Here is a 27016-nt window from a genome sequence, read left to right as displayed (position 1 = left end):
CACTTCTAGTTTTTGAGTAGTTAACTGGAGTTAAGATTATCATGGGGACTTTTCTGCCCACACTGGCTTTGAACCACGATCCTCAAATCTCAGCCTCCTGAATACCTAGGATTACAGGCCTGATAATCCTTTTATATCAATTTACACTTATTAAAAAAAATCTATTGGTATGCTGGTCACAATAATACCCAGCAACTTTTAGAAAAATGTTAAGATTACAGGCTTTCAAAGCAGGAAGAAATAAAAACTACAATAACAAAAAACAAATACAAAAAAGCTACTATACATCTACCTTTTAATTAGAGGAAATAAAGTTAGGGAAAAAAAATATTCATGTAGAACCTTGACCAAATTAAAAACTGTTGTCCTTTAACTTATATTTCCAACTTTAAGAATAAAAATCTTTAATAATTAACCAACAAATAAAAATAAAATTCCCAAGTATAGTTGTACCCTTAGGATTTTACTATATAATACTTCAATTTATTTAATTCTTAATATACTGCAATATATTTTACCATACTAGAGTAATACCAACCTTAGATAAATAGTTACTATGAGTGTTTTTTATTTCTAGGTGTCTAGTATTAATTATTTAATGTTATATTTTTCAAAGATTAGACCACAAGGCAGGTGAAATTTCTGTTTTGAGGTTTTAAATTATGACTCAACATTTTCATTAAATTTCTAAGAGCAAATCTGATACTAATGTTCTAAAATTGATTCTACCAAAAACATCAATGCCAATGCCTATCTTATGCTTACTTTATCTACTATATTAAGTAACATAGGAAATCTCCTACAGAATTAGCAGTTTCTTACATTTTCTCAACCTTTTCATTTATGTATTTTTGTAACTCCTTATGATTCAATATAAAGGCATGGTAATGTCTTTATTTAGATATATTGTCATTACTTGATCTACTTATTTTTGAAAGCTTAATCTATTCATTCTCAACCAATAAAGCACTGTCCAAAAAAAAAAAAAAAAAAAACCAGGGCTGGGAAGGTGGCTCAGTGGTAGAGCGCTTGCCTTGCATGCCTAAGGTCCTGGGTTTGATTCCTCAGCACCACATAAGCAAAAAGAAAAAAGACGGAAGTAATGTTGTGGCTCAAGTGGTAGAGCACTAGCCTTGAGCTGAAGAGCTGAGGGACAGCGCTCAGGCCCAGAGTTCAGACCCCACAACTGGACCCAAAAAAAACAAAAAAAAAAAAAAAAACATTGTCCAGCTTCTTTTAAGCCAAGAACTAAATGACTAAAATGTAGAAAATTAATTTTTGACCTACTAAATCTATTTCTGGTAATTCAAATGAGCAACATATTAACTGCTAAAATACATTTCCCCCAAAAACATTAACATTAAACTAGCAGAATTTTGTAAGACAGATACTAACAAAGAAAATATTACCAGAACCACTTGATAGTTTTAGAATCTTGGAAATTCATAACAATCTTTGAAAGCTTTGTATTCTTACTACCTTTAAACTGTACAATAAATTGCTAAAAAAATTATCTTTGAAGCAGCAAAGAGTTACCTTTTTATGATTAGAAACTCTTCTAAGATTGTCCTCTTCAATGTGAGGAAGCTGCAGAAGGGGAGACTTAAACTGCTGAAGGCCTTGAACAGCCATTTGGGAAAGCTTCATGCAGTTTTCTAAGGATGCCAAAGTTGGAGCACGAAACTCCCTTTCTTAGAAAGAAGAGCAAAAAAAGAAACAACAGAGCTGGACTTATTACAAGTTTAGGAATATATACTTCATCATAAAAACAAAAATCACATGGTTACTAGAGAAAATATTAAAAATATAAAAACTTGGTCAAATGCACATGACCTAGGAATGATCACTGATTTATGTGTATGTGTGTGTGTGTGTGTGTGTGTGTGTGTGTGTGTGCGTACACGCGCGTGCGTGTGTGCATGTTTCAGTCCTGAGGCTTGACTTCAGGGGCTAGGCCCTGTCCCTGAGATTTTTTTTTTTCTTTTTTGCTCAATGCTAGTGTTCTACCACTTGAGCCACAGTGCCATTTCTGGCTTTTTTATGGTTAATTGGAGATTAAGAGTCTCAAAACTCAGTTTCCTGACTGGCTTCAAACCTTAATCCTCAGATCTCAGCCTCCAGAGTAACTAGGATTATAGGTGTGAACTTCCATAGCCTGGATTTGTTGACAAAATTTTTAAAAATTCTTTGTTCCAATTCCAGTAACAGTATACTGCAACCATGCCCAAAACTAACATCACCAATAACAAATGACAGTCTTGTTTTTAAAAAGTTTTCTTCTCCTTAATGACAAAATAAGAAAAAGAAAAAAAAAAACAATTATTTTCCTTCAAAAAAAAAGTTACATATCAGATAAGTCATCATTACAACAGCTAGATATAGATTATACAGAATTAGCTGGGAGTCAGTGGCTCCCAGCTACTCAGGACACAGATCTGAGGATCTTGGTTCAAAAGAAAGCTGTGAGACTCTTATCTCCAATAAACCACCAAAAATCCAGAAGTGGCCCTGTGGCTCAAGCAGTACAACACTAGCCTTGAGCTGATGAGGGACCAGTGCCCAGGTCCAGAGTTCAAGCCCCATGACACACACACACACACACACACACACACACACACACACACACACACACACACACACACACACACACACACACACACACACACACACACACACACACACACACACACACACACACACACACACACACACACACACACACACACACACACTTAACCAGCTCCAAAAATATCCAGAAGGAAAAGGAAACTTTAAATTGTTGCAAAATAAACAATAAAGTGGTAAGAAAAAGCATGAGAAAATCTAAAAAAACTGATTGAACTGGTAGAATTATAATAAGCACTGATAAATCCTAAAGCTATCAAGTATAATCTGCATGTGATTGCAAGAAAAAGTAAAATATAATTAATTACATTTTTCCTCCTCACCTTCACGGCTCCGGGCCATTATTATTAGTTGGCAGATTACATTAACCATTTCTTGAAGTAGTGCAGGGCATTTTTTCAGCATAAACTGCTGATCTGCAAAACCAATCAAAAACCCAAGACAAATCATTCTAATTTTATTATTAAAATATATTTAGCACTCAAAACCTAAGGCTAGTAATAAATTTGTCTTACATATATTTCATATGGCCTCAGAACATGGGGGATTAAAGGGAAGTTCCTCTTCAAATACTGTCAAAAATTAGAAACCTTCACTCTCAAATGTAGCAAGGGCAACATTTTTAGTATTACAATGTTAAAGCTCAGTAAGTCAATTCGCTATTTTCTTTAAAACATCCCTAATCAGCCGGGCGCAGTGGCGTGCACCTGTAATCCCAGCTACTCGGAAGGCTGAGCCCGGAGGATCGCTTGAGTCCAGGAGTTCTGGGCTGCAGTGCACTATGCCGATCGGGTGTCCACACTAAGTTTGGCATCAATATGGTGACTTCCCGGGAGCTGGGGAACACCAGGTTGCCTAAGGAGGGGCGAACTGGCCCAGGTTGGAAACGGAGCACGTCAAAACATCCCTAAGCATAAATTTTATTTTATCATAATATATTAAAAACTAAGAGTTTTCTTCTTGGGCACTTAGTTCCTATAGGTTTAATTATGAGTAAGAACAAAGACTTCAAAAGAATATGTATCAACTACAGAAAGAAATGAGGACGAAGGCAACACAGACAGATTTATACTGCATATACTACTGGCCTAAAGACATAGCTGAAAGCTGGGCACTGGTGGTTCACACCTATAATCCTAGATACTCAGGAGGCTTAGATCTGAGGATCAAGGTTCAAAGCCAGCCCAGGCAGGTAATCTGTGAGACTCTTATCTCCAATAAACTACTAGAAAACAGGAAGTGGCACTGTGGCTCAAGTGGTAGAGTGCTCGCCTTGGGCTGAAGAATGCAGGGACTGCGCCCAAGCCCAGAGTTCAAGCCCCATGACCGACCAAAAAAAAAAAAAGACATAGCTGAGTGGTAGAGCACTCACCTAGCATGTGTGAGTTCTGAAATTCAATCCCCAGTACCACAAAAAAACAAAAACCCATGGTAACTATTAAGACTATCCATTGGGTCTAGAACTCAACTTTTTAAAAATGACTATTTGAAAATAGTAATAATGATAAAAATTATGGGGAAAATAAAAATAGCAATTAGCAACAGAATTACTTATTAGTATTTTAAAGGAACTCCTGTGACAATGACTTAACAATGCTCTTTCATTCCACCAAAAGCATCTTTCTGCCAGGCACCAGTGGCTCATGCCTGTAATCTTAGCTTCTCAGGAAACTGAGATCTGAGGATCGAAGTTTAAAGCCAACCCAGGCAGGAAAGTCTGTGAGACTATTATCTCCAATAAATCACCAGAAAACTGAAAGTGGTGCTATGGCTCATGTGGTAGAGTACACGCCGTAAGCTAAAGAGCTCAGGGACAGTGCCCAGAGTTCAAACCGCAAGACCACCACCCACCACTACCAACAACAAAAAGCATCCTTCCTATTACCAATTAGTAGGTGCATCAAAGGTTAAGATGATTTCATTCAAAAAAAAAAAAAAAAAAAAAACACCTGTTTTCTAGGGTAACAAACTTCTTTTAAAGCTTCAACTGAAATAATACAAGTGAAATAGAGAGGGCACTCCAATTATGACATCCCTGAAAACACTGTTGTTTTAATCAACTGTTTCTATTTTAAAGAGAGATGGTTTCAGTAATTATGAAGCTTTAAATAAATATCCAATAGATATAACCACTATCTAAAAGGGCTGATGGAAGGAGGAGTGTGGTTAACAGACACATTTGCTATGAAATCCATTTATATCCCTCTAAAAAGCTTATAAGTTCTTTTATAAATGTCATTAGGAACTAATTCTTGGCTAGAGGCATTTTTTTTGGTTGGGGGAGGGGGGAATTGTAGGGCCTGAACTCTGGGCCTGGGTGCTGTCCCTCAGCTCTTCAGCTCAAGGCTAGCGCTCTACCACTTGAGCCACAATGCCACTTCTGGCTTTTTCTGCTTCTGTGGTGCTGAGGAATCGAACCCAGGACCTCATGCAAAGCAAGCACTCTACCACTGAGCTACCTTCCCAGCCCATTAGGAACTAATTCTATAATCTACAATTAAACATTTCTCACATTTTCATCATTTGCCAAAACAACTGACTTAGACCATCAAATTATTTTGTAAAGTAATTATGAAATATGTAGAATTTTTGGAGTTTTGTGAGTGTGGGTGTGCATGTGCACATATGCACGTGCACACACACACTAGTGCTGGGGTTTGAACTCAGAGCCTAAACTTTTCTGTCCTTGAGTTTTCTGCTCAAAGCTCTACCACTTGAACCACAACTCCACTTTCAACTTTTTTTTATGGTTAATTGGAAAAATGAGTCTCACAGACTTTATTGCTAAGGCTGGCTTTGGACCATGATCCTAAGATCTCAACCTCCTGAGTAACTAGGATTAGTCATGAGCCACTGGTGCCTGACCTTAGTTTTTTTGTTTGTTTGTTGTTTTAAATCCCTTTGAACAATTAATTATCTGATTGAGCACAAAGGAACACCAATAAAGCTGTGTATCACAAGGTCAAATTATAAGCTGTTGCTTTGGTTCCACTAAAATTATGTAGATATTAGAATCACAAGTACCTTCTTCAAGGGTCTCAGGAATTTTCATTCTAGCAAGATGACAAAGTAAAAGAACTCTGGCTTTCAGGCTATATGGGCAGGTAAGTGGAGGCTCATTCTTCTTTAAGTTAATGCTGCCAATTTCTCTGATTAGCTAAAGTAAATAAAATAATTAGTCAAAACTATATACTTAAAAAAGGATTCATTTTAGTAGTAACTAACTGCTCATCAAGGAGTTGGGAGATTAGCCTAACCTGTGGTATAAGAATATTATCTGTTGGTCTGCTTGTGGCATCTTTATTATACTGAGGATCAAATTCAGAAGCACCAGCTAAAACCATAATAAGACCTATGGAAACAAAAGGAATATAAAAGTAAATAAATAAATCTTCTTACCTATTTCTCTTCCTGAGATATTTCCTTAATCTTAGAGTGAGAAACTTTTTTTAAAATCAGGTACAATGCTAAATGTTATCTGAACTCCACTACAGACAAGTATTAATTTCTCTCATAAAAGAAGAAATATCTCACCTTTTAAAATGGACATAGTATTACCTAACCTCTGTTGTATACTGTGTATCATTGGGCAGGATAACTTTTCTGCACTACCAATCATAGTACAAAGAAGAAATGTTACCTGATAATATTATAAAATTTGCACGTAAGCATTTCTAGATTTCTGACAAGACACATAACTGAATAAATGGTAATAATGGAAATGGAAATCAAGAAAAATGATAACAGGTGTTAACATCTCCCTCTAGTTTTAGCTATATAACTGATTATCTATAAAACTATCAAATGGAATCTCTCCACTATGGAGTTAAAAATATATCAATCACACATAAATGACTCAGATAATAATACCAAAGTTACTTAAGTTTACTTACGTTTCATATCCATATTTCGGGTTTTATAAACAAAGTATGTATAAATCTGTGTTGTCCGTATTAGAATCTGATCTCCACTATAGCGTATTGAACGATACCACCAAGAGCCCTAAAACACAAAATTTAACAAGTAGTAACACATAAATACTAAGTTTGATGCAGAACATACTTAGGTCAAACTTTCAAAATATTTATAAAACAATAAAAGTACAAGCTTTAAACAAATGACTGTTATATATTTCAAACAAGTATACTGCCTAAAGCCTAAACACCAACAAGTTACTACATATCTATGATTAAATAGTTCTAGGTTTCAAGTTAAAACTATTTAAAGATAAAATAGGAGGTAAAGGGGCTGGGAATGTGGCTTAGTGGTAGAGTGCTTGCCTAGCATGCATGAAGCCCTGGGTTAGATTCTTCAGCACCACATACACAGAAAAAGCCAGAAGTGGCACTGTGGCTCAAGTGGTAGAGTGCTATCCTTGAGCAAAAAAAGCTCAGGGACAATGCCCAGACCCTGAGTTCAAGCCACAGGACTGGCAAAAATAAATAAATAGGAGTAAAATTATTTTAAAAAAATTAGCTGGTTGCTAAAATGTATCATGTCACTGATTAATATGTGATAAATATAAGAGTGATTTTACAATTACTATATTTTCACATAACTATCTCACAAAACAAATCTTTTTATTTTATTGTTACTCTAGAGGTGATATACAGAGGGATTACAATTACGTGAGTCAGGGAATGAGTACATTTCCTTCCATACAGTGTCTTCTGTTTCCTCACCCTCTCCCAGTCCCTTCCTCCCATTCCCACCTATGTATAGTTGACTTTCATCCATGTCAGTGAGTTCCACTGCTGCACTTTTCACCTTTTTCCCTTGAGTTCTGTGCCCTTCCCCTCATCCTCCCAAAGATATACAAAACTAACAACAACAACAAAAATTTTGTTTCGTATGTTGGAGTTCATTTCAATATGTATATTATTTTATATAAATATGAAGAGACACTTAGGTATTGTGCCTTACAAAACAATCCTATGAAAAAATTAAGACAGACTCATTACTATCCTCCCTACAGGACCCAGATACTCAATCATCAGAAAGCATACATGTCACAAAAGTAACAAGTGATTAAAATCACAAACTATACGATAGCTGCACACTATAACAGTATGCAGCTGTTTTGAAAACTGAGGCTGCTGTAAATATTGTGCTTCTAATATGTTAATTTAAAAATTACAACATAAAGAATCATACAGAAGTTTTAGAGTATCTATCTATCTATCTATAAATACTTAGAAAAAATTACAGTAAAGAACCAATGAGAGAAAAGGAGTACAAGATAATGAGAAGACTTCCATTTTAAATTCAAATTTATCTAAATTATCTTAGCTTTGTGCAAATTTTAGATTGAACCAATTATGCCCTTTAGATATTTAAATGTTATCATTTTTGGAAAATCTTTAAGTACAGTTGACTAGGAGTCTCTTAAATTCAAAGATCAATGGATGGGGCTGGGAAGGTAGCTCAGCGGTAGAGTGCTTGCCTTGCAAGCATGAGGCCCTGGGTTCGATTCCTCAGCACCACATAAACAGAAAAAGCCGGAAGTGGCACTGTGACTCCAGTGGTAGAGCACTAGCCTTGAGCTGAAGAGCTGAGGGACAGCGCCCAGACCCAGAGTTCAGGCCCCATGACCGGCAAAAAAAAAAAAAAAAAAAAAGATCAATGGATTGCCTTGCCATAGCGCCACTTCCAGTTTTCTACTGGTTTACTTAAAGAGTCTCACGGACTTTCCTTGCCCGGGCTGGCTTTGAACCATGATCCTCAGATCTCAGCTTCCTGAGTAGCTAGGATTACAGGCATGAGCCACTGGCACAATTGAAATCTTATAGGGAATCCCAAAACATGTCTTAACCCTCCCAAACAAAATAAATAAATAAAAAGTTAGACATTACCACAACAACTGGAAGGATAACCATAAATGCCAATCCATACACAAGTAAAACCTAGAATTGAAGACAAAAATGTTATGGCCTTCATTAAATTATAGCATTCGTACTTATTTTCAAGCTTTACAAAGGGGAAGTAATGTTAAAAGTACTCCAAATGTATTATTTTACTTACATCTTATTATCAAACTCTATATAGAAAGGTACCATTATAGTCTTTCTTTTGTGAATAAGGTACCTCAAAAGGTTACATAGTTTGTGCATGCTGGTAATAATACTCCTAGAGATGAAGTCTAGGATGTATACTTTTATCCATTATAAGAAGTCACCTTTCAATTTTCTACTGAGACAATATAATTAACAAAACAGTTTCATGAATTATGTCCCCCATTCCAGTCAAGTGCTTCCTATATCCACACCTTGAAAACAGTGCCCTGAAAATAAATCATGTAAGATGCTCTTGGACAAACTGGCTCCTTTGCCTAAATATCAAGATGCAATCTCATTAAATTTTTGCTAGTAATTTTTAGCTACTGATTTTTTTCCTTCCTACTGCTTGATCCTAAAACTATCTATCCCTTCTTCATTATGCCCACAGAGTAACCCTAAGAATGATAAATGCACCAACTATAGACACTTGAAGATGACCAATTTTACTGTCATGTAATAGCTTTTTTCAATGAAAAAATTACAACAGACTGTGTGGATTTTGCTTCTGCTATTTCAAAAATAGTTCCTAGACAATTATACTAAAGAAATTTCAAGTTAGGAATCATCTATTCCTGAACAGTAAGTTAAGGTAAAACCAGTACTTCCCTAAACCAAACAATAGTAGGGCCTGATCTAGAAAGACTTCAAAAAGTAAACAAGAAAAATGAAACTTTCAAAACTACATTTAGCAGGGCACTGGTGGCTCACACCTGTAATTGTAGCTACTCAGAAGGCTGAGATCTGAGGATCGAAGTTGGAAGCCAGCCCAGGCAAAGAAGTCTGTTAGACTCTTATCTCCAATAAACTACTCAGAAAATGCTGGAAGTGGCTCTGTGGCTCAAGTGATAGAGTGCTAGCCTTGAGCCAAAGAAGCTCAGAGATAATGCACTGGCCCACTTCAGAGTTCAAGCCCAGGACTGGCAAAAAAATAAAATTAAAAAAAAAATTTTTGTTTACCAATTACGTAAAAACAACTTTCACAACATAGTTATTTTAAAACAGTAAACTAGTACTTTGTTTTTTTTATTCAAAAGTACTTGTTTTTATTTTTTTATTTTTTTTGTCGGTCGTGGGACTTGAACTCTGGGCTTGGGTTCTGTCCCTGCGCTCTTCAGCTCAAGGCGAGCACCCTACCACTTGATCCAAAGCACCACTCCTGGTTTTCTGGTGGTTTATTGGAGATAAGAGTTTCACAGACTTTCCTGTCTGGGCTGGCTTGTTTTTATTTTTAATTTTAAATTATATTTTATTATCTTTAAGTAGTTATACAAAAGGGGTTATGATTCAACATGACAATTTATGAGTACAAAATGCATCTTGATCAATATCACCCCTTTTGCCATTCTCCCCCAGCCCTCCCAACCCACCTGTCTTCTCAATTTTCCTAGTTTCGTACAATATGCAATGGATATTATGATTGCATTCTAGTACTTTCTTTGTTAAACTAAGAGACAAACTACATAACAAAATTTATGTCAAACATATTACAATGTGTCTCATTTAAATGCACTCACCAAAATTGAATTTTTTTGGTCAACTATCCAGGCTGGCAAGGCAATTCCAAAGCTTGTAGCTAAAATACAAAGAATACCATAGTTTCCAAAGAGTCTCTATTTCTAGTTTTATTTATATCTCAAAATTCTGCTTTTTCACCCTTTCCCAAAAAACTTTAATATCATATTATATTGATCCCTATTAAATGAAGGAATAAAAGTACCTGAAATTTCCCATTTCCAAAGAGAGAAAAAAAAACTAAGTATACAAATTTCTTTCTAGAAAATATAAATTATTGTCAGTAAAGCAATATAGATATACCTAATTTTTACCTCCTAACTGGCAATGATGATAGTAAGTATTCTTCTCTCTAAATCAATCTGTTTTATATTTCAAACCAGTCTTCAGAAGGAAATTAAGTAAAAATTATACAGGAGCTCTGTATAATTCCTGATTGAAATTTTCCCATCCATAAACTAAGAAAGTCAAAATATTCCTTCTAATATCGTTAACATTTTCATAATATGTACAATATTACCAATATCTTATAATCATCCTTTACCACACCTTGTGGCCCATCTGGATTTCCAAATTCTTCCCAATTTTTCCGGGACTCTTCATCTGTTAAACTGGCAGGAAAACATCAACTTAGCAAAATTAGAAAGCCACATCTGAAAAATAATAATCTTAGAAACAAACCAAATCAACAAAATAAACAAATCTTAGAAGATATAATTCAGAGTCAAGAATTAAGTCTCTCATAAATTCTGAGGGGAATACAGAGGAGTAGCACAAGATCTATATTCTGAACTTTGATAAAAATTGCTGACTGACCCTTGAGTTTTCAAGTTCAGCTAGTAAATTTTAAAAGCCATCAAATTTTCTGATATGGTAAGAAAGATTAAGAAATTTTACTTTTCCTCTTATATTCTATTTCTCAAAATGTCTTCAGTGAGTAGATTTATACTTCACACTGAAAAAAAAACAAATGAACACCATCTTGGAAAACTACTGCTGTGGCAAAGGTCACATGCATTATGTAAGATCAGATGTTTTTCCTAAGCTAAGTACCAGAAAACCTAGGAATACCCTGAAACAAGAGTTTGCCAGGACAGGCAAGATAAAAAGCAACAAAATAATTTAAAACACCTAAATACAATATTATCCACAACTTGCACAATGGCTTCAGGCAGAATCAAACAGTATTTTCAACTGGGCCAATAGTGACTCAAGCCTGTTACCCTAACTACTCAGGAGGCTGAGATCAAGGCTTGCCTTTTGAAGCCAACCTGTACAGGAAAGTCCTGAGACTCTTATTTTCAATTAACCACCAAAAAGCTGGAAATGGAACTATGGCTCAAGTTGTAGAACACCAGCCTTGAGCAAAAAAAGTTACGGATACCTCCCAGGCCTGAGTTCATGCCGTAGTACTAACATTAAAAATGAGGGGGTGGGGGTGGGGAGGAGGAAGAGGGAGGAGGAAGGAGGAGGAAGGAGGAGGAAGGAGGAGGAAGGAGGAAGAGGAGGGAGGAGGAGGGAGGAGGAGGGAGGAGGAGGAGGGAGAGGGAGGAAGAGGGAGGAAGAGGGAGGAAGAGGAGGAAGAGGGAGGAGGAGGGAGGAAGGAGAAAGGAGGAGGGAGGAGGAAGAGGAAGAGGAGGAGGAGGGAGGAAGAGGGAGGAGGATGGGGGAGGGGGAGGGGGGAGGAAGAGGAAGAGGAGGAAAAGAAAAGAAATTTTTCCAGATTGCAATGCAGATATTAAAAGCACTAAAAGAAATTTTCAGCCAGGCATCCATGACTCATGCCTGTAATCCTAGCTACTCAGGAGGCTGAAATCTGAGGATCACGATTCAAAGCCAGCCCAGGCAGGAAAAGTCTTATCTCCTCAGATAAACCACCAGAAAGCAGGAAATAGCGCTGTGGCACAAGTGGTAGAGCGCTTGCCTTGAGCCGAAGAGCTCAGGGACAGCACCTCAGGCCCAGAGTTCAAGCCCCACGACTGACCAAAAAAAAAAAAATTAAAGAAAAAAGAAAATTCCAATTTCTTAAAAAACCTTGCAATGCAGATAAGGAAGACAAGAAAAATCCATTAAAAAAAATGACCACTATCAAAGACAGCATTCCAGCATTCTCTTTCTTTTTTTCTGTTTTCTTTTTGAAACAGAATCTTTGTATGGTAGCCTAGGCTAGCCTCAAACTGGTAATCCTCCTGCCTCTGCCTCCAAGATGACAGAGGTGCATCAATCACATGCCTAACAAGGAAGATATTCTTGTAGACCAACTGGTAAAAATTCCACTCATGAATAATCCTACTTGTAACCACATTTCTTTTTCCAAGAACTTAAGCAGCAATGCAGTTTTAACTCTACAAAGCTCCAATTGAAAGTGGCAATGAAGAAATTTTTATAAAATAGCAAAAAGTACACTTATTAATTAGCCAGGTACCAATGGCTCCCAGCAATTCAGGAGGCTGATATCTAAGGATTACAGTTTGAAGCCAGCATGCGCAGGAAAATCTGTTAAATACTGATCTCCAAATTACTACCATATAAACAGAAATAGCGCTATGGCTCAAAGTAGTAGAATGCTGGCCTTGAGAGAAAAAGCTCAGGAACAGTGGCCCAGGTCCTGAGTTCAAGTTCCAGAACCAACAACAACAAAAAAGTTAATCATTTGAAAACAATTTTAAGCTCATCAATTTTTTTTAAACAACTGCTTTGAAATCTGTGGGTTTTTATTTAACTATAACTTCACTTATACTATTTGACCCAAGGCCATAGTAAACTAGAAAAGCCAATGAAAGCATTTGGTTTCAGATTAATAGTGGTGCCAATTTGTTTTCTGCTGGGGGATATTCCTCAAAATATTTTACACTGATTTCCCTGTACAGTTATCTACCATACATAAAACTTTAGCTGTGTTCTTTTCAATATTAAGTCTTCTAATAGACTCTTCCCTCAAAATAATTATTTCTGTCTCTTCTGCCTTCCTTTTTGATGATGGTGGCAAGAAACTTCTTTGCTCTCTATATGTTACAAACTACAGTTCTTGATTTTACAACCTGTACATGCATACTTGATGATGACACTAGCTCATCCATTAAACTGATTCATATAACTGCTGTGGCAGGCACCAATCAACCAGAAGGAATCACCAATTCTTTTTTTTTTCTATTGAGATAAGACTCTTCCAATTTATCTCATGTTGGCTTTGAACTCACCCTCAGCCTACCAGGTAATGAGATTAATGGCATGTACCACCATACCTGTTTGAGCCCTTTTTTTTTTTTTCTCAGTCGTGAGGCCTGAACTCTGGGCCTGGGTGCTGTCCATCAGCTCTTCAGCTCAAGGCTAGCACTCTACCACTTGAGCCTCAGCCCCCCTTCCGGCTTTTTCTGCTTATATGGTGCTGAGGAATCGAACCCAGGGCCTCATGCATGCAAGGCTAGCACTCTACCACTAAGCCACTTTCCCAGCCCTGTTTTAGCACTTTTTAAAAACTCAGTTTAAAAAAGTAATTTTTTTACTTATGAGTATTTCTGTACATTATTCCTAAAAGTTAATATAACTTTGCCATCTTTCTACACCACTGTGAACATCCTGGTAAATGAGAATATGGTTAAAGAATTTTATTTGGGAAGTGGCGCTGTAGCTCAAGTGGTAGAGCGCTCGCCTTGAGTTAAAGAGCTGAGGGACAACGCCCAGGCCCAGAGTTCAAGCCCCACGACCGACAAAAAAAAAAAAAAGAATTTTATTTGCATGTATCAAAGCAGAACCATGAAATATTTGTATAATTAATGAATGCCAATCCAAAAAATACTGAAAATATGACATCAACATTTAATCAAAGTATATGACACACAATTACCTTGTTTATTAAAAACAAAACTACCCCTTCTTTACAATGTACACTTGGACCTATGGTACTCACGCTGCATAAGCCTTTGCTATCCTCATAAACATAACTTCATCACCTCCTTTGTCTGGATGGTATTTAAGTGACAGCAAGCGATACTGTTTTTTAATTTCTGCTACAGTTGCTCCCTAAAAAAGAAAAGCTTTGTGTAAATAAAAGTAAGCAAAATGTTGTCAATAAACAATTCATCCTATTTTGAACTTGAAATACAAACTGCTTAGTATTCTGACAAAAGAAAATATTTTATCCTCCTTTTTTAAGGGCAGGGTGCTGGTACTGGGGCTTGAACTCAAGGCCTTGAACTCTCACTTAACTTTTTCCACTCAAGTCTTGTGCTCTACCACTTGAGCCACAGCTCAACTTTTGCCTTTTTGCTGATTAACTGGAAATAAGGGTCCCACAAATTTGTCTGTCTGAGTTGGCTTTAAATGGAGATTCTCAGATCTCAGTCTCTTGGGTAGCTAGGATTACAGGAGTGAACCATCAATTCCTTGCCATCCTATGTACTTCATCACATAAATTTTTTAAACAAAAAACAAAAAAAACCCTTATCTTGTCCAATATAGTGTGATTTCTCTTCCATTAATTTCATTCTAATGTTTTAATGATAATTCCAAAAGACTAACGTTCTATGGAAGCTCATTCATCAAGTTCAATCTTTAGATATAGATGTCTTTTAAACACTTGTTTATTGCCTTCTCATTTTCAAATATTCTTACATGTCAGCAATTATAAACCAATCCTTACTTAATAGTATGGCAATCAAAAGCTGGAAGCTTTAAAAAATACATATTCCAAATGATAATAAATGAGATAACCTTTTTCTTTTTTACAGTATAATGAGGATCGCATCCACAGCCTCATATATGTACTCTAAGACTAGAGCCATGTTCCAGGCTTTATGTTTCCATTTGCTTTTGAGATAAGGTTTTACCAATTTTACCCAGTCTCACTAACTTTACTACCTTTAGCCTCAAACTTGTGATCTTGGCTTTGCTCCTCAAGTAGCTGGAATTACAGATATGTACTGCCACACTCACCTACATATTTTATTTTAATAAAAAAGACTTTAATTATTGAATGTTGGTAGCTCATGACTGTACCCCTTGCTACTCAAAACGCTGAGTCCTGAAGATCACAGTTCAAAGACATCCTGGGCAGGCAAGTTCATGAGACTTGACCACCAAAAAGCCAGAAGTGGCGTTGTGGCTCAAGTGGTAGAGTACTAGCCTTGAGCAAAAAAGCTCAGGAACAGAGCCCAGGATCTCAGTTCAAACCCAGGTCCCAGACAAACCCAAAACAAACAAATAAAAAAACTTAACTGATCAAAGCTGGACTTATTTAGGTAATGACTCAATTTCTTTTTAAGATGTGGTCCTATAGAATTTTCACAAGATCTTTAAAATAATGTTCACTGTATAAAAACATTACTTACAGGATCCAAATTTAATACTTCATAAGGATTGTATTCTTGATATTCTCGGTCTGTTTTGGAAACTTTGTACGCAAGGAATAAGAACAATGCCCACCCTGCAAGCAGAACTATTTTCCTGTTTAGGAAAAAGATAAATGAAGTAAATATGAATACATATGAATTCATATGAATTTGAATTCATATGAATATGAATAAATATGAATTTAAGAATCTAATTTGTGGAACAATCAAGGCATAAAAAAATCTAAAGTAGTTCTATATCATGATACTGATTCAATTTCTATACATGCTAACTTGCAAAGCTTGTATACAGCAAGGATAATGTCTTTTTCACCTCTGAATTGTCTAAAAATCTATGCAGTGTCTCCCATGTAAGATTTCCTCAGCTACTCTTTGCATAATTTCAAGTACAGAAGGTCACAATGGACTCATTAAATAGGTTGAAATATATAAGAAATATTCAGTAATCTAGTTAATGTAAAAAAAAAAGAATTGTTCAAACTAAGAAAAATAACTGGTCAATCTGTGCAAAGATTAATAAATAGAAATATTTGGAAACAAGCTAATGTCCATTTGTAATAAATTAAAGATTTGTAAGGGACTAATAACCAATGGTGAAGCCATATAATAAGTTAAAACATAAAGATATGAATTTGTTTAAAATGAATTTAACATTTTGAGGCAGAATTTATTCTCGCTCTAATGTGTTAGATTTAGTAATAATATTTAAAAAACTGGTACTGCCATCTAAAGAAAAAAATTCTTCCATATTCTAACCTGATGAATATCTGATAATAAAGTACTAAACGCCTTAAAGAGTGCCAGCCAGGTACAGGTAGCTCACACCTGTGATTCTAGCTACTCAGAAGTCGAGAATCTCGGTTCAAAGTCAGCCCGGGCAGGAAAGTCCATGAGACTCATCTCCAATTAACCACTAGAAAACTGGAAGTAGAACTGTAGCTACCAACACCCGAGTTCAATCTCTACAACTGACCAAAAAAACAACGTTAAAGAACTAGGTGCCAGGGCTGGGAAGGTAGCTCAGCGGTAGAGTGCATGCCTTGCAAGCATGAGGCCCTGGGTTCGATTCCTTAGCACCACATAAGCAAAAAGAAAAAAGCCGGAAGTGGCACTATGGCTCAAGTGGTAGAGTGCTAGCCTTGAGCTGAAGAGCTGAGGGACAGCGCTCAGGCTGAGTTCAGGCCCCATGACCGGCAAAAAAAAAAAAAAAAAGAACTAGGTGCCAGTAGCTCACAACTGTAATCCTAACTACTCAAAAAGGCTGAGATCTGAGGGTCAAGGTTGTAATGCAGCCTGGACCACAAAGTCCATGAGACTCTTATCTCCAATTAACCACTCTAAACGCTGGCAGAAGATCACTCTGGTTCAAGTGGTAGAGCACTAGCCATAAGCAAATAGGCTCAGGGACAGCACCTAGATTCAAGCTCCAAGACCAGGGGAAAAACAAAACAAAACAAAACATAAAGTCTTAAAAAAATATATACATCCCAGCCGGGTGCTGGTGGCACACGCCTGTAATCCTAGCTACTCAGGAGGCTGAGATCTGAGGATCGCGGTTCAAAGACAGCAGGAAAGTCTGTGAAACTCTTATCTCCAATAAACCACCAGAAAACCGGAAGTGGTGCTGTAGCTCAAGTGGTAGAGCGCTCGCCTTGAGCTGAAGAGCTGAGGGACAGCGCTCAGGCCCAGAGTTCAAGGCCTACGACCAACAAAAAAAACACATCCCCATTTTAAGCTATACATTCATTACTTCAAGAAGTTAGTAGGGGGGCTGGGAAGGTGGCTCAGTAGTAGAGCGCTTGCCTTGCATGCATGAGACCCTGGGTTCGATTCCTCAGCACCACATAAGCAAAAAAAAAAAAAAAAAAAAAGCCGGAAGTGGCGCTGTGGCTCAAGTGGTAGAGCATTAGCCTTGAGCTGAAGAGCTGAGGGACAGCGCCCAGGCCCAGAGTTCAGGCCCCATGACCGGACCCCAAAAAAAAAAAAAAATTTAGTAGGAAATAAACTAGAATTCAATGTACAATAAAAGGAGTAGTTACATATATTATAGGAAAAAATCCTAAACATCTGAAATGTCCATCAATAGATTACTAGACAAATAAGTTAGTGAAACAACCACACAATGAAATACTTTCTACCCACTAAAACAGTTCACTCTGAAAGTCTGCCTACCTTACATTGCTGTATTTGAGAAAACAACTTTTATACCATGTAAAACATTATCCATTTCTAAACCAAAAAAGTATACCAGAAATAAATACATGCTGTAATCATACTGCTGGCTACCTTTAAGTGATGAAATTGAATGACTAATTTGTTTACCGCTTGTGTGACAATTTGTTACAATGAACAAAATTTGTAAAACAAAAATATAAAATGAATCATAAGGTCAAATCAAAATCGAAGTGATTTGTTTTTAAAACTGGGAAGAAAAACCTTTATTACTTGGCATGAACCCCACCATTTGGAATGATTCAGTTCATCTACCTGCTTACCTTTAGTACCCCAATTTTTCATATAAAACAAAATCCCCTGTCCACAGCTTTTCCCACCATTGTACATTGCTTTTTTGATATGTCTGCAAAAAATTCCAATGTTTCATTATTACTTACCCAAAACTCTATATTCATCCTTCAAGAGCTAACTCAAATAATTCATCCTCTAAGAAGTACTCCTTAATCTTGGGAGAGATCATTAATGGGAGATCATAGTTACAACCACAAAGAAGAGCAACCATGAATGACTCTTCTCTGAGCCATTTCAATTTCAAGTTCTTTGGGTAGCTGGGGCAGGTCTTACTCAGTTTATTTTATGTGTGTGTGTTTTTGTTTTTGTTTTGCTGGTCCTGGGGCTTGAACTCACGGCCTGGGCATTGTCCACAGCGTCTCTGTGCTCAAGGCTAGTGCTCCACCACTTGAGCTACAGTGCCACTTCCAGATTTTTTTAGTTTTTTTTTTTTTTTTTTTTAAATAAGAATTTCATGGAGACTTTTCAGCCCAGGCTGGCTTCAAACCACGATCTTCAGAATCTCAGCCTCCTAAGCAGCTAGGATTACAGGCGTGATCTTATTCAATTTTGACTAATCGCAAAAAAGCTTAAACAAAACTAGCACTCAGATTCAAATTTCTATCCATTTGGCCAAATTAAATATTATAAAATTAATTAAGGGCATATAATTTCAAACTGCTTTCCATACTTCAGATGCCCATCTATGCCTAAAAAGGACAGGAAGCCAATGTGGAAAGCTTTCCCACTTTTACCTGGTTATTTATTTATTTAAGCCAATTACTGGGGTTTGAACTCAGGATGAGAATACTTTTTCTCTTAGCTTTTTCATTAAAGGCTGGTGCTTTGCCCACTTAAATCACAGTTCCATATTTAGCTGTTTGCTAGTTAACTGAAGAAAGGAGTCTCATAGACATTTTTGCCTAAGCTGGCTTTTGTTGTTGTTTTTTGTCAGTTGTGGGGCTTGAACTCTGGGCCTGGGTGCTGTCCCTCAGCTCTTCAGTTCAAGGCTAGCATTCTACCACTTGAGCCACAGCACTACTTCCAGCCTTTTCTGTTTAATTTGGTGCTGAGGAAATCGAACCCAGGGCCTCATGCATGCAAGGCAAGCACTCTATCACTGAGCTACCTTCCCAGCCCTGAGCTGGCTTTGAACTATGAACGTCAGAGCTCAGCCTCCTAAGTAGGTAGAATTATGGGCAGGAGCCACTGGCACCTAGCAGTTTCCAACTTCCAAGGTAAATTTGAGAATTAAATAAAATGTGGTATGCTAAATACTTAGAAGGTACTTGTATATTAGCTACAGCCTGTTATTAATAACTGTTAGCCAAATCTCAGCTATTACTATCAGCTTAGATCTCACTCAAGAAAGCATTTCTGTCTTAGGCCAAAGTTAGGAGCTCTTCTGTATCTTCATGGTACTCTCCCTACCCTCCAAGCCCATAGGTATAGGGAGAGGACCAAGAAGGACCACTGATCTGAATAAGATTATCCTCCAAGGGTACTAAGTAAAAGCTTAATCTCTACTGTGGCAGCATAAAGAGGTGGTAGAACCTTTCTTTAAGAGGTAAGGCTGAGCAGAAAATCTCTTATCATGTCTAGCCACAGCATACCCAACATCTAATACACCTGATACTTAGTTGGCATACTAAGTAATTATAAATGAATGAGGATAAATTTGAAATAGATAATTTTAAATTCAAAGCCAACATTTGCTTGTATCTTCAAAATGCTAACACTCGAGAAATACATTATTCTCACATCTTATACCCATTCAATAATGCTTACCAAACAAATCATTCCATGTTTTATTGTGTCTACTATCTCAAAGACTATAAAACCTCAAAAGATAAAAGTGAAAATGAAAACCTGCAGAAAGCAGAGCAAACATGGGAAAGGGAACAAAATGCCTCATGTGCTATGCTGTATGTTAAATGCTAATTCTCAGAGCCAGTAGAAAAAGGAGGAGTCTCTTTTTTTTTTTTTTGGGGGGGGGGGTCCAGTCATGGGGCCTGAACTCTGGGCCTGGGCGCAGTCCCTCAGCTCTTCAGCTCAAGGCTAATGCTCTACCACTTGAGCCACAGCGCCACTTCCGGCTTCTTTCTTTTTGCTTATGTGGTGCTGAGGAATCGAACCCAGGGCCTCAGGCATGCAAGGCAAGCACTCTACCACTGAGCCACCTTCCCAGCCCAGGAGGAGTCTCTTGATAGACTCTCCCATGTGGATCAAAATTACCACAGCCAACAAAAACATGCTATAATTTCCTAAGCACCAAAGCAAAAGTAGAAAACATATTACATCATACTGTGTTTTGTTTTGTTTTATTTTTTAAGAATTTGGTTCTTATTAGAGGCTCACACATAATCCTAGCTAGTTAGAAGGCTGAGATCTGAGGATCCCAGTTTGAAGCCAGCCCAGGCAAAAAAGTCCATGAGACTCTAAAAAACCACTCAGAAAAATCTGGAAGTAGTGCTGTGGCTCAAGTGGTAGTGGGTTAGCCTTGAGCACAAAGAGGCTCAGGGACAGTGCCCAGGCCAAGTTCAAAACTTAGGACCAGCCAAAAAACACAAAAACAGAATTTGGTTCTTCAATGAAGATAAGCTTCTTCCCTGAATGTATAGTTTCAGAAAATACTTGTGACATCTTGTATTTTTCTTTCAAGCATATTTTTAATGTTATTTTGGAAGCAACTTCCAAAAATTACAAACTTGGTTACAGCTATATTGTCAGAAAAGAAACACAATATCTGCTTAATTTTGAGAGTATGCTTATGTAGCAAAAAGATTTCATAGTTTATAACCTTACCTACACTGTTACTAGTGTCTACTTAGATGGCTCTTAATCAGTACTTCAAATACATCAGTTTACTAACCACTAGAAAGAACTTGAGGAGTTTTTTTCTTGATTACTCAGGTTCAGATGCTCTCAAAATATCTAACAAAATCAGAAAAGTTTGGGGATAGGAAAAATGGGGAGAATGAAGAAAAAAAGGGTGACAGTGACCAAGATACAGTATACTCATAAACTGACATGTTGAATTGAAACCCTTTTATACAACTACTTAAGTATAATAAAAATAAATAAATAAATAAATAAATAAATGTTGGGCTGGGTATGTGGTTTAGCCGTAGAGTGCTTGTCTAGCATGCATGAAGCCCTGAGTTCAATTCCTCAGTACCACATAAACAGAAAAAGCCAGAAGTAGCGCTGTGGTGTAAGCGGTAGAGTGCTAGTCTTGAGCACATAGAGGCTCAGGAACAGTGTAGAGGCCCTGAGTATAAGCCCCAGGACTCACAAAAATAAAGAAATAACACAACATTTTAAAACATGGAAAGTAATATGCTACACTACAAATGTTTACTTTAAATGAGAATGAACAGCAAAGAACAAAAGAAATGCACAGAAATCTACTGTGATAAAGACTAACTTTGTCTTAGTTTCACATCATTGAATAATGCTTACCACTAAAGCTAAGGTTTTTCTTATTTTTGTAGGATATCTAAGCAAAGTCAAACCTACCATAAAAAAAAAGTCATGAGGAACATGACGACATGGAAAATTATCCTTACTTAAACAAAATTTTAGTTATACATGGGTAATTCACAAGATGGAATCCTGCAACAACACCAACTCCTTCACTTTTTGCAGTAGTTTCATGATTTCAGGTAAAAGGAGGTGTAAAGCACATCTCACAGCCTCATGGAATCAAATAGATCTGTGCTAATTAAACATGCCAGTAATCTATTTAAGCAGCTGGGCCTGCCAAAATCATTAAGGTGCCTTGGCACCTGTTTCATCCACTACTTTAGCCTATTTGAAAAAAAGCAAAAAACTTTTACCTTGAAATTTAAATGAGATATTATATAAAGCACTTGATATACAGTATGTGCTCAATGACTTCAATCATTATGAAATACTAATGTGACTGTGTCACTTCTGTAAGATATCTATATTTTATCTAAAATACACTGGGACATGATAAATTATAAAGGACTCTCAGCATCCACATACAATGACACCAAAGGAGGATACTCAGGTGACGAACACAAAGGTACAATGCCAATGTGCACCTGATCATGTAAAATAGTATTTACTGAAATGAATTCCAAGAAATGGAAACAAAGTTTTTTCTTTGTTGCTATTTTTTGTTTTCTTTTCCTTTTGTCTTGTTTTTATATGTCTTAGGGAAGCAGCAAGGAAATGGAGGGACAAAGGCTAACAAATGGAGCGCTAGTACACAAGGTTGAAAATGAACTATACAACTTGTGGATGTGAATGTGAGGGGAAAACTGAGTGAGAGTTGAGTACTCTTTACCCAACTTATGTAACTGTAACCCCTCTACTGTGGCTCAAGTGGTAGAGTGCTAGCCTTGAGCAAAAGAGCTCAGGGACAGCACCCAGTCCTTGAGTTCAAGCACCACAACAGACCAAAAAATATATATATATATTTTAAGCCAGGCACCAGGGGCTCACACCTCTAATCCTAGCTACTCAAAAGGCTAAGATCTGACCATAGTGTTTACAAGCCAGCCTGGGCAGGAAAGTCCTTGAGAGACTCTAACTCCAATTAACTACCAGAAAAACCAGAACTGGAGTTGTGCTCAAAGTGGCATAGAGTTAGCTTTGAGCAAAAGAGCACGGGGACAGCGCCCAGATCCCATGTACAAGTCTGACAATCATATATATATATTTTTTTAAAGATGCTGCTACAGTCTTTAATGTAAAACTCAAATCATAGCACACAGTACATAAGGTCTTCACAATTTGATGCTCTCTTTCCTACTTTAGACTTCAAAAACTACTCTTTTCATACAGTTCTTAAACTTACTAATAAGCATGTATTACCTCTACACAGGTTATAATTTCTTTACAGACATGTATTTGTCACCACTAAACCCCTACTTTGTATGATAACTAGCAAAAAGTAAGCACTAAAAACATTTCTTAGCTAAATTCACCACTTACTTTACTGTAGGAATAATATTTGGCTGGGGTTTCAATAACCGTAAGCGATACCACATACATCTTCCATATACTTTTCTGATGTTCTTTAGTCGGATTTGCTCTGTTAATAAAGAAAAATTACATGAATTAAGTCATTTCTCACAGTTAAAGCAAAACCATACTAACCTTCATTGCCATCCTAATATGTGTGTGTGCACACGTGCACATGCGACTGCCAGCTCTGGGCTTGAGCTCGGGCCTAGGCACTGTGCCTGAGAGCTTTTTTGCTCAAAACTAGTACTCTACCACTTGAACCACAGCTCCACGTTCCATTTTTCAGTCATTAATTGAACCACAGCTCCATGTTCCATTTTTCAGTCATTAATTCGAGACTTTCTTGCCTGGGCTGGCTTTGAACACACTGATCCTCAGATATCAGCCTCCAAGTAGCTAGGATTACAGGCATGAGCCACTTGGCATGCAGCACATCCTGATATTTTATTGGAGCATGAAAGTGCTTTCTATTCAAATAATCTTTATAAAATTCTTAAGGTAGGTTAATTTTCTGTTATTTAGAACAAATGCTCTATCTGGAAAACTATCAACCAACTACTTTTCGTATGAGACTATTTCTTGTTGAAAAGTTAAAAACAGACTTGAATCCAAAATATTAAGTCACAGAATCAATATATCTGAGAAATTTCTCTATTCTCTTCTCCTACTCAAGAAATAAAAAGTAAGGGTAGAGATGTGGCTCAGGAAAAGAGTACCTGCCTCACAGCATGAGGAGGTCCTGAGTTCAAAACCTAATACTGTAAAAACAAGAAAAATATGTTTTGTTAAGGAAGCTAAGGAGAAATGGTATTTTCAAACATTGAAAATGCTTACCAAAATACATTCTAATCAATGAAGTTTAGAATGATACCTATTTAAGATGTAAAACTAATAGAATTTGGAAGTTCTGACATAAACTCCAAAATCAGCTTCCAGCTGAGGCAATAGTAGAGAAAAATTCAGTATAATTTCTAAGGTATTAGAAAAGCTGTCCAGGGCTGCGAAGGTGGCTCATTGGTAGAGTGCTTGCCTTGCATGCATGAGGTCCTGGGTTCGATTTCTCAGCACCACATAAGCAGAAAAAAAAAAAAAAAGCTGGAAGTGGCCTTGGGCTGAAGAGCTGAGGGACAGCACACAGGCCCAGAGTTCAGGCCCCACAACCAGACCCAAAAAAAAAAAAAAAAAAAAAAAAAGCTGCCCAAACCCCTAACTAAAGACTTTAGATTGGTTTATACAAAAGTTGTGTCAAGGAAGTGGCGCTGTAGCTCAAGTGGTAGAGCACTAGCCTTGAGCTGAAGAGCTGAGGGACAGTGCCCAGGCCCAGACAGAGTTCAAGCCCCACAACCGACCAAAAAAAAAAAAAGAAAAGAAAAAGAAACCTGCCAGCAAAAGTTGTGTCAAACTGGCACCAATGTTTCACACCTGTAATTCTACTTACTCAGGAGGCTGAGATCTGAGGATGAAGGTTTAAAGCCAGCCCAGACAAAAAGTACCCCTGAGACTCTTATCTCTAATTAACCACCTAAAAATCAGAAGCTAAACTGTGGCTCAAAGTGGTAGAGCATTAGCCTTGGGCAAAAGAACTCAAGTTCAAGCCCTGAAGCCAACAACAACAAAAAAGTCCTGACAAAATTTTGTTGTGTCACAATGAAAAAAAAATTGCAATTCAGTCAAAAGTTAAACCAATGCTAAAATATATATTACCTTAATAAAAACATGCTTTGAATAACCCTCCCAAGACTTAAAAAAAGTTTCACTTGGGAGAGCAAAGGAAGGGACAACGTTGTCCAAGAACTGCACTCAGTACCTGACCCATGAAATTGAAACCCCTCTGTACAACTCCTTGATAACAATAAAATACTGAAAAATTAAGTTTCAAAATGAACATGTATTTTCATAAAGCTGATACAGAAAGCAGAAAAAAACCCCTGACAATTCCAAAACTAATCTCAAAGCAAAACCTGTAAAGGCCAGAAAGGCAGTACTCAAAGGCATACACAAACTGCCACCACCGCCACCATCCATACACACACAAAAGAGCTACATGACACTCACGTTGCAGTAGCCAAGTACACTACAGATTTGAAAGTATCTCAGGCATCCTCACAAGAGTACCCTCACAAGCAACAAGCTTGACCATCATGCCAATCAAGTTCTCCTGACCAATGAGTAAATCATGAAAACAGAAGGCAGCCACCCACTTGTGTTCATTGTATATACCAAAATCAAATGAGCTGTGAAGAAGCTCCATGACATTAACAGGCTAAGGTAAACACACTGATTAGGCTTGATAAAGAAAAGTGACTACTGACCATGAAGTATGGATCCATGGGTGGATGGATGGGTGTATATACTGACATTTGCACTCAGGACTTCACATTTGCTAGGCAGGTACTTTACCACTTGAGCGGTGCCCCCAGCACCAATGTTTTAAATACAGCCAACAAGGTTGGGGACCATGTGAACTGAGTTTAATGAATTCAGAATATATCAATTTTTCAACATCTTAAAAAAAATTGTGGCTCAAACCTGTAAGTGTAGTTACCGGGGAGGTAGAGATTTGGTGATGTGGTTAGAGACAGACCAGGCAAAAAATAAGTTTGAAAGATTCCACCTTAACTAATGGCTAGAAACAGTGACAAGTGCTTGTTATCCCAGCTACATGTATGAAAAGCTAAATGGCTGAATACACTGGCATATGCCTCTCATCCCCAGGTAACAGGTAAATACAAGTAGGTTGATTATAGCCCAGACCCATCCAGGCATAAATCCTTATCCTACCTTGAAAATAACTTAGGGTACTGAGTGCTGTGGCTCATGCCTGTAAGTCTAGCTACTAAGTAGGCTAAGATCTAAGTTACCAACCCAGACAAATCTTCAAACTGTTATGTCCAATTAACCAGCAAAGAACTGAAACTGAAGACAGGACTCAGTGGTAAAACACCAGCTGTGAGCAAAAAATTTGAGCAAGGAGGCCGAGTTGAAGCCATAAATTAAAACTCATAAATTATATAAATAAGTAAGAAAAGGGGTTGCAGGTGCCGTTGCTCATGTTGTAATGCTCTTGCCTAGCAATCACAATGTTTGAGCTCAGTCTTCAGTACTACCACCACTATCCCTCCACCAAAAAAACATAAAAGATGACAGGTAGGGAAAAAAATGGTATTCTGAATGAACCAAAGCAATTTTAATGTGTAATAAGTTCAACTACCCTAATACTACATGTTGAGGAAGGCATCCACATGGGAGGGATATTCCTAGAAGTATCCGAAGAGGCTGAAGAAGGATACATAGGAGAAGAGTTGGTGACAGAAAAGGGGACTTGTATATATGCAGTAAAATTGAGAAATAAGTTAATATATTGAAAAAAACTGAAATACATTTTTCCTGTCAAAAAAGACAGTAATATGAGAATATAAACAAATAAATTTGGTATTACATTGATCAGTATGAATTAATACCTTAATACAGAAAAAGACACAGCTGTATAGACATACATACATACTCCCTAGCTCTTTTAAGAAGGACTAGGGCCAACAAAACAAGAGTAGTATTATTGTACCCAGCTTCTGGCTTCTGAACACCATTTTCCACAACAGAAATCCAGGATTCCAAAACCTTCCCTCAAAATATTATTTGCCAATGGGGAAAAGAATGAATTCACAATAAGGAAGTATTCCCCTCAGGAGGTCCATATCTTAGCCAGGCACCACTGGCTCACATCTGTAATCCTAGCTACTCAGGAGACTGAGATCTGATCAAAATCAGTCCAGGCAGAAAAGTCTATGAGACTCTTTATTTAGCAGAAAGAAGCAGGAGTATGGCTCAACTAGAAGAACTACAAGTGTATACCAACCTTGTCTTGCTGTTTGACTTTTTCTTTCGTGTGTGTGTGTGTGTGTGTGTGTGTGTGTGTGTGTGTGTGTGTGTGTGTGTGTGTGTGTGTGTGTGTGTGTGTGTGTGTGTGTG

General features: G+C 37.3%; 1 protein-coding gene across 1 annotated transcript in view; it reads right to left on the bottom strand.

Moving 5' to 3' along the window:
- Nucleotides 1-27016, bottom strand: part of Sec63 (SEC63 homolog, protein translocation regulator) — a 75434-nt gene that overhangs the window by 30212 nt on the left and 18206 nt on the right. The window contains exons 2-12 of the mRNA XM_070010712.1: nucleotides 23015-23114; nucleotides 15524-15638; nucleotides 14104-14216; nucleotides 10743-10804; nucleotides 10196-10254; nucleotides 8478-8528; nucleotides 6519-6627; nucleotides 5883-5977; nucleotides 5650-5782; nucleotides 2949-3041; nucleotides 1537-1691 (exon numbers count right to left, since the gene is read on the bottom strand). Coding sequence (XP_069866813.1) covers nucleotides 1537-1691; nucleotides 2949-3041; nucleotides 5650-5782; nucleotides 5883-5977; nucleotides 6519-6627; nucleotides 8478-8528; nucleotides 10196-10254; nucleotides 10743-10804; nucleotides 14104-14216; nucleotides 15524-15638; nucleotides 23015-23114 — 1085 coding nt within the window. The remainder of the gene's footprint in view (nucleotides 1-1536; nucleotides 1692-2948; nucleotides 3042-5649; nucleotides 5783-5882; nucleotides 5978-6518; nucleotides 6628-8477; nucleotides 8529-10195; nucleotides 10255-10742; nucleotides 10805-14103; nucleotides 14217-15523; nucleotides 15639-23014; nucleotides 23115-27016) is intronic.

This window comes from Dipodomys merriami, unplaced genomic scaffold (assembly GCF_024711535.1).
Source record: "Dipodomys merriami isolate MVZ:Mamm:240054 unplaced genomic scaffold, mDipMer1.0.p SCAF_8, whole genome shotgun sequence".
Lineage (NCBI taxonomy): Eukaryota > Metazoa > Chordata > Mammalia > Rodentia > Heteromyidae > Dipodomys > Dipodomys merriami.
The sequence above is the reverse complement of the archived record's forward strand: the minus strand, read 5'-3'. Positions and strand labels throughout refer to the sequence as shown.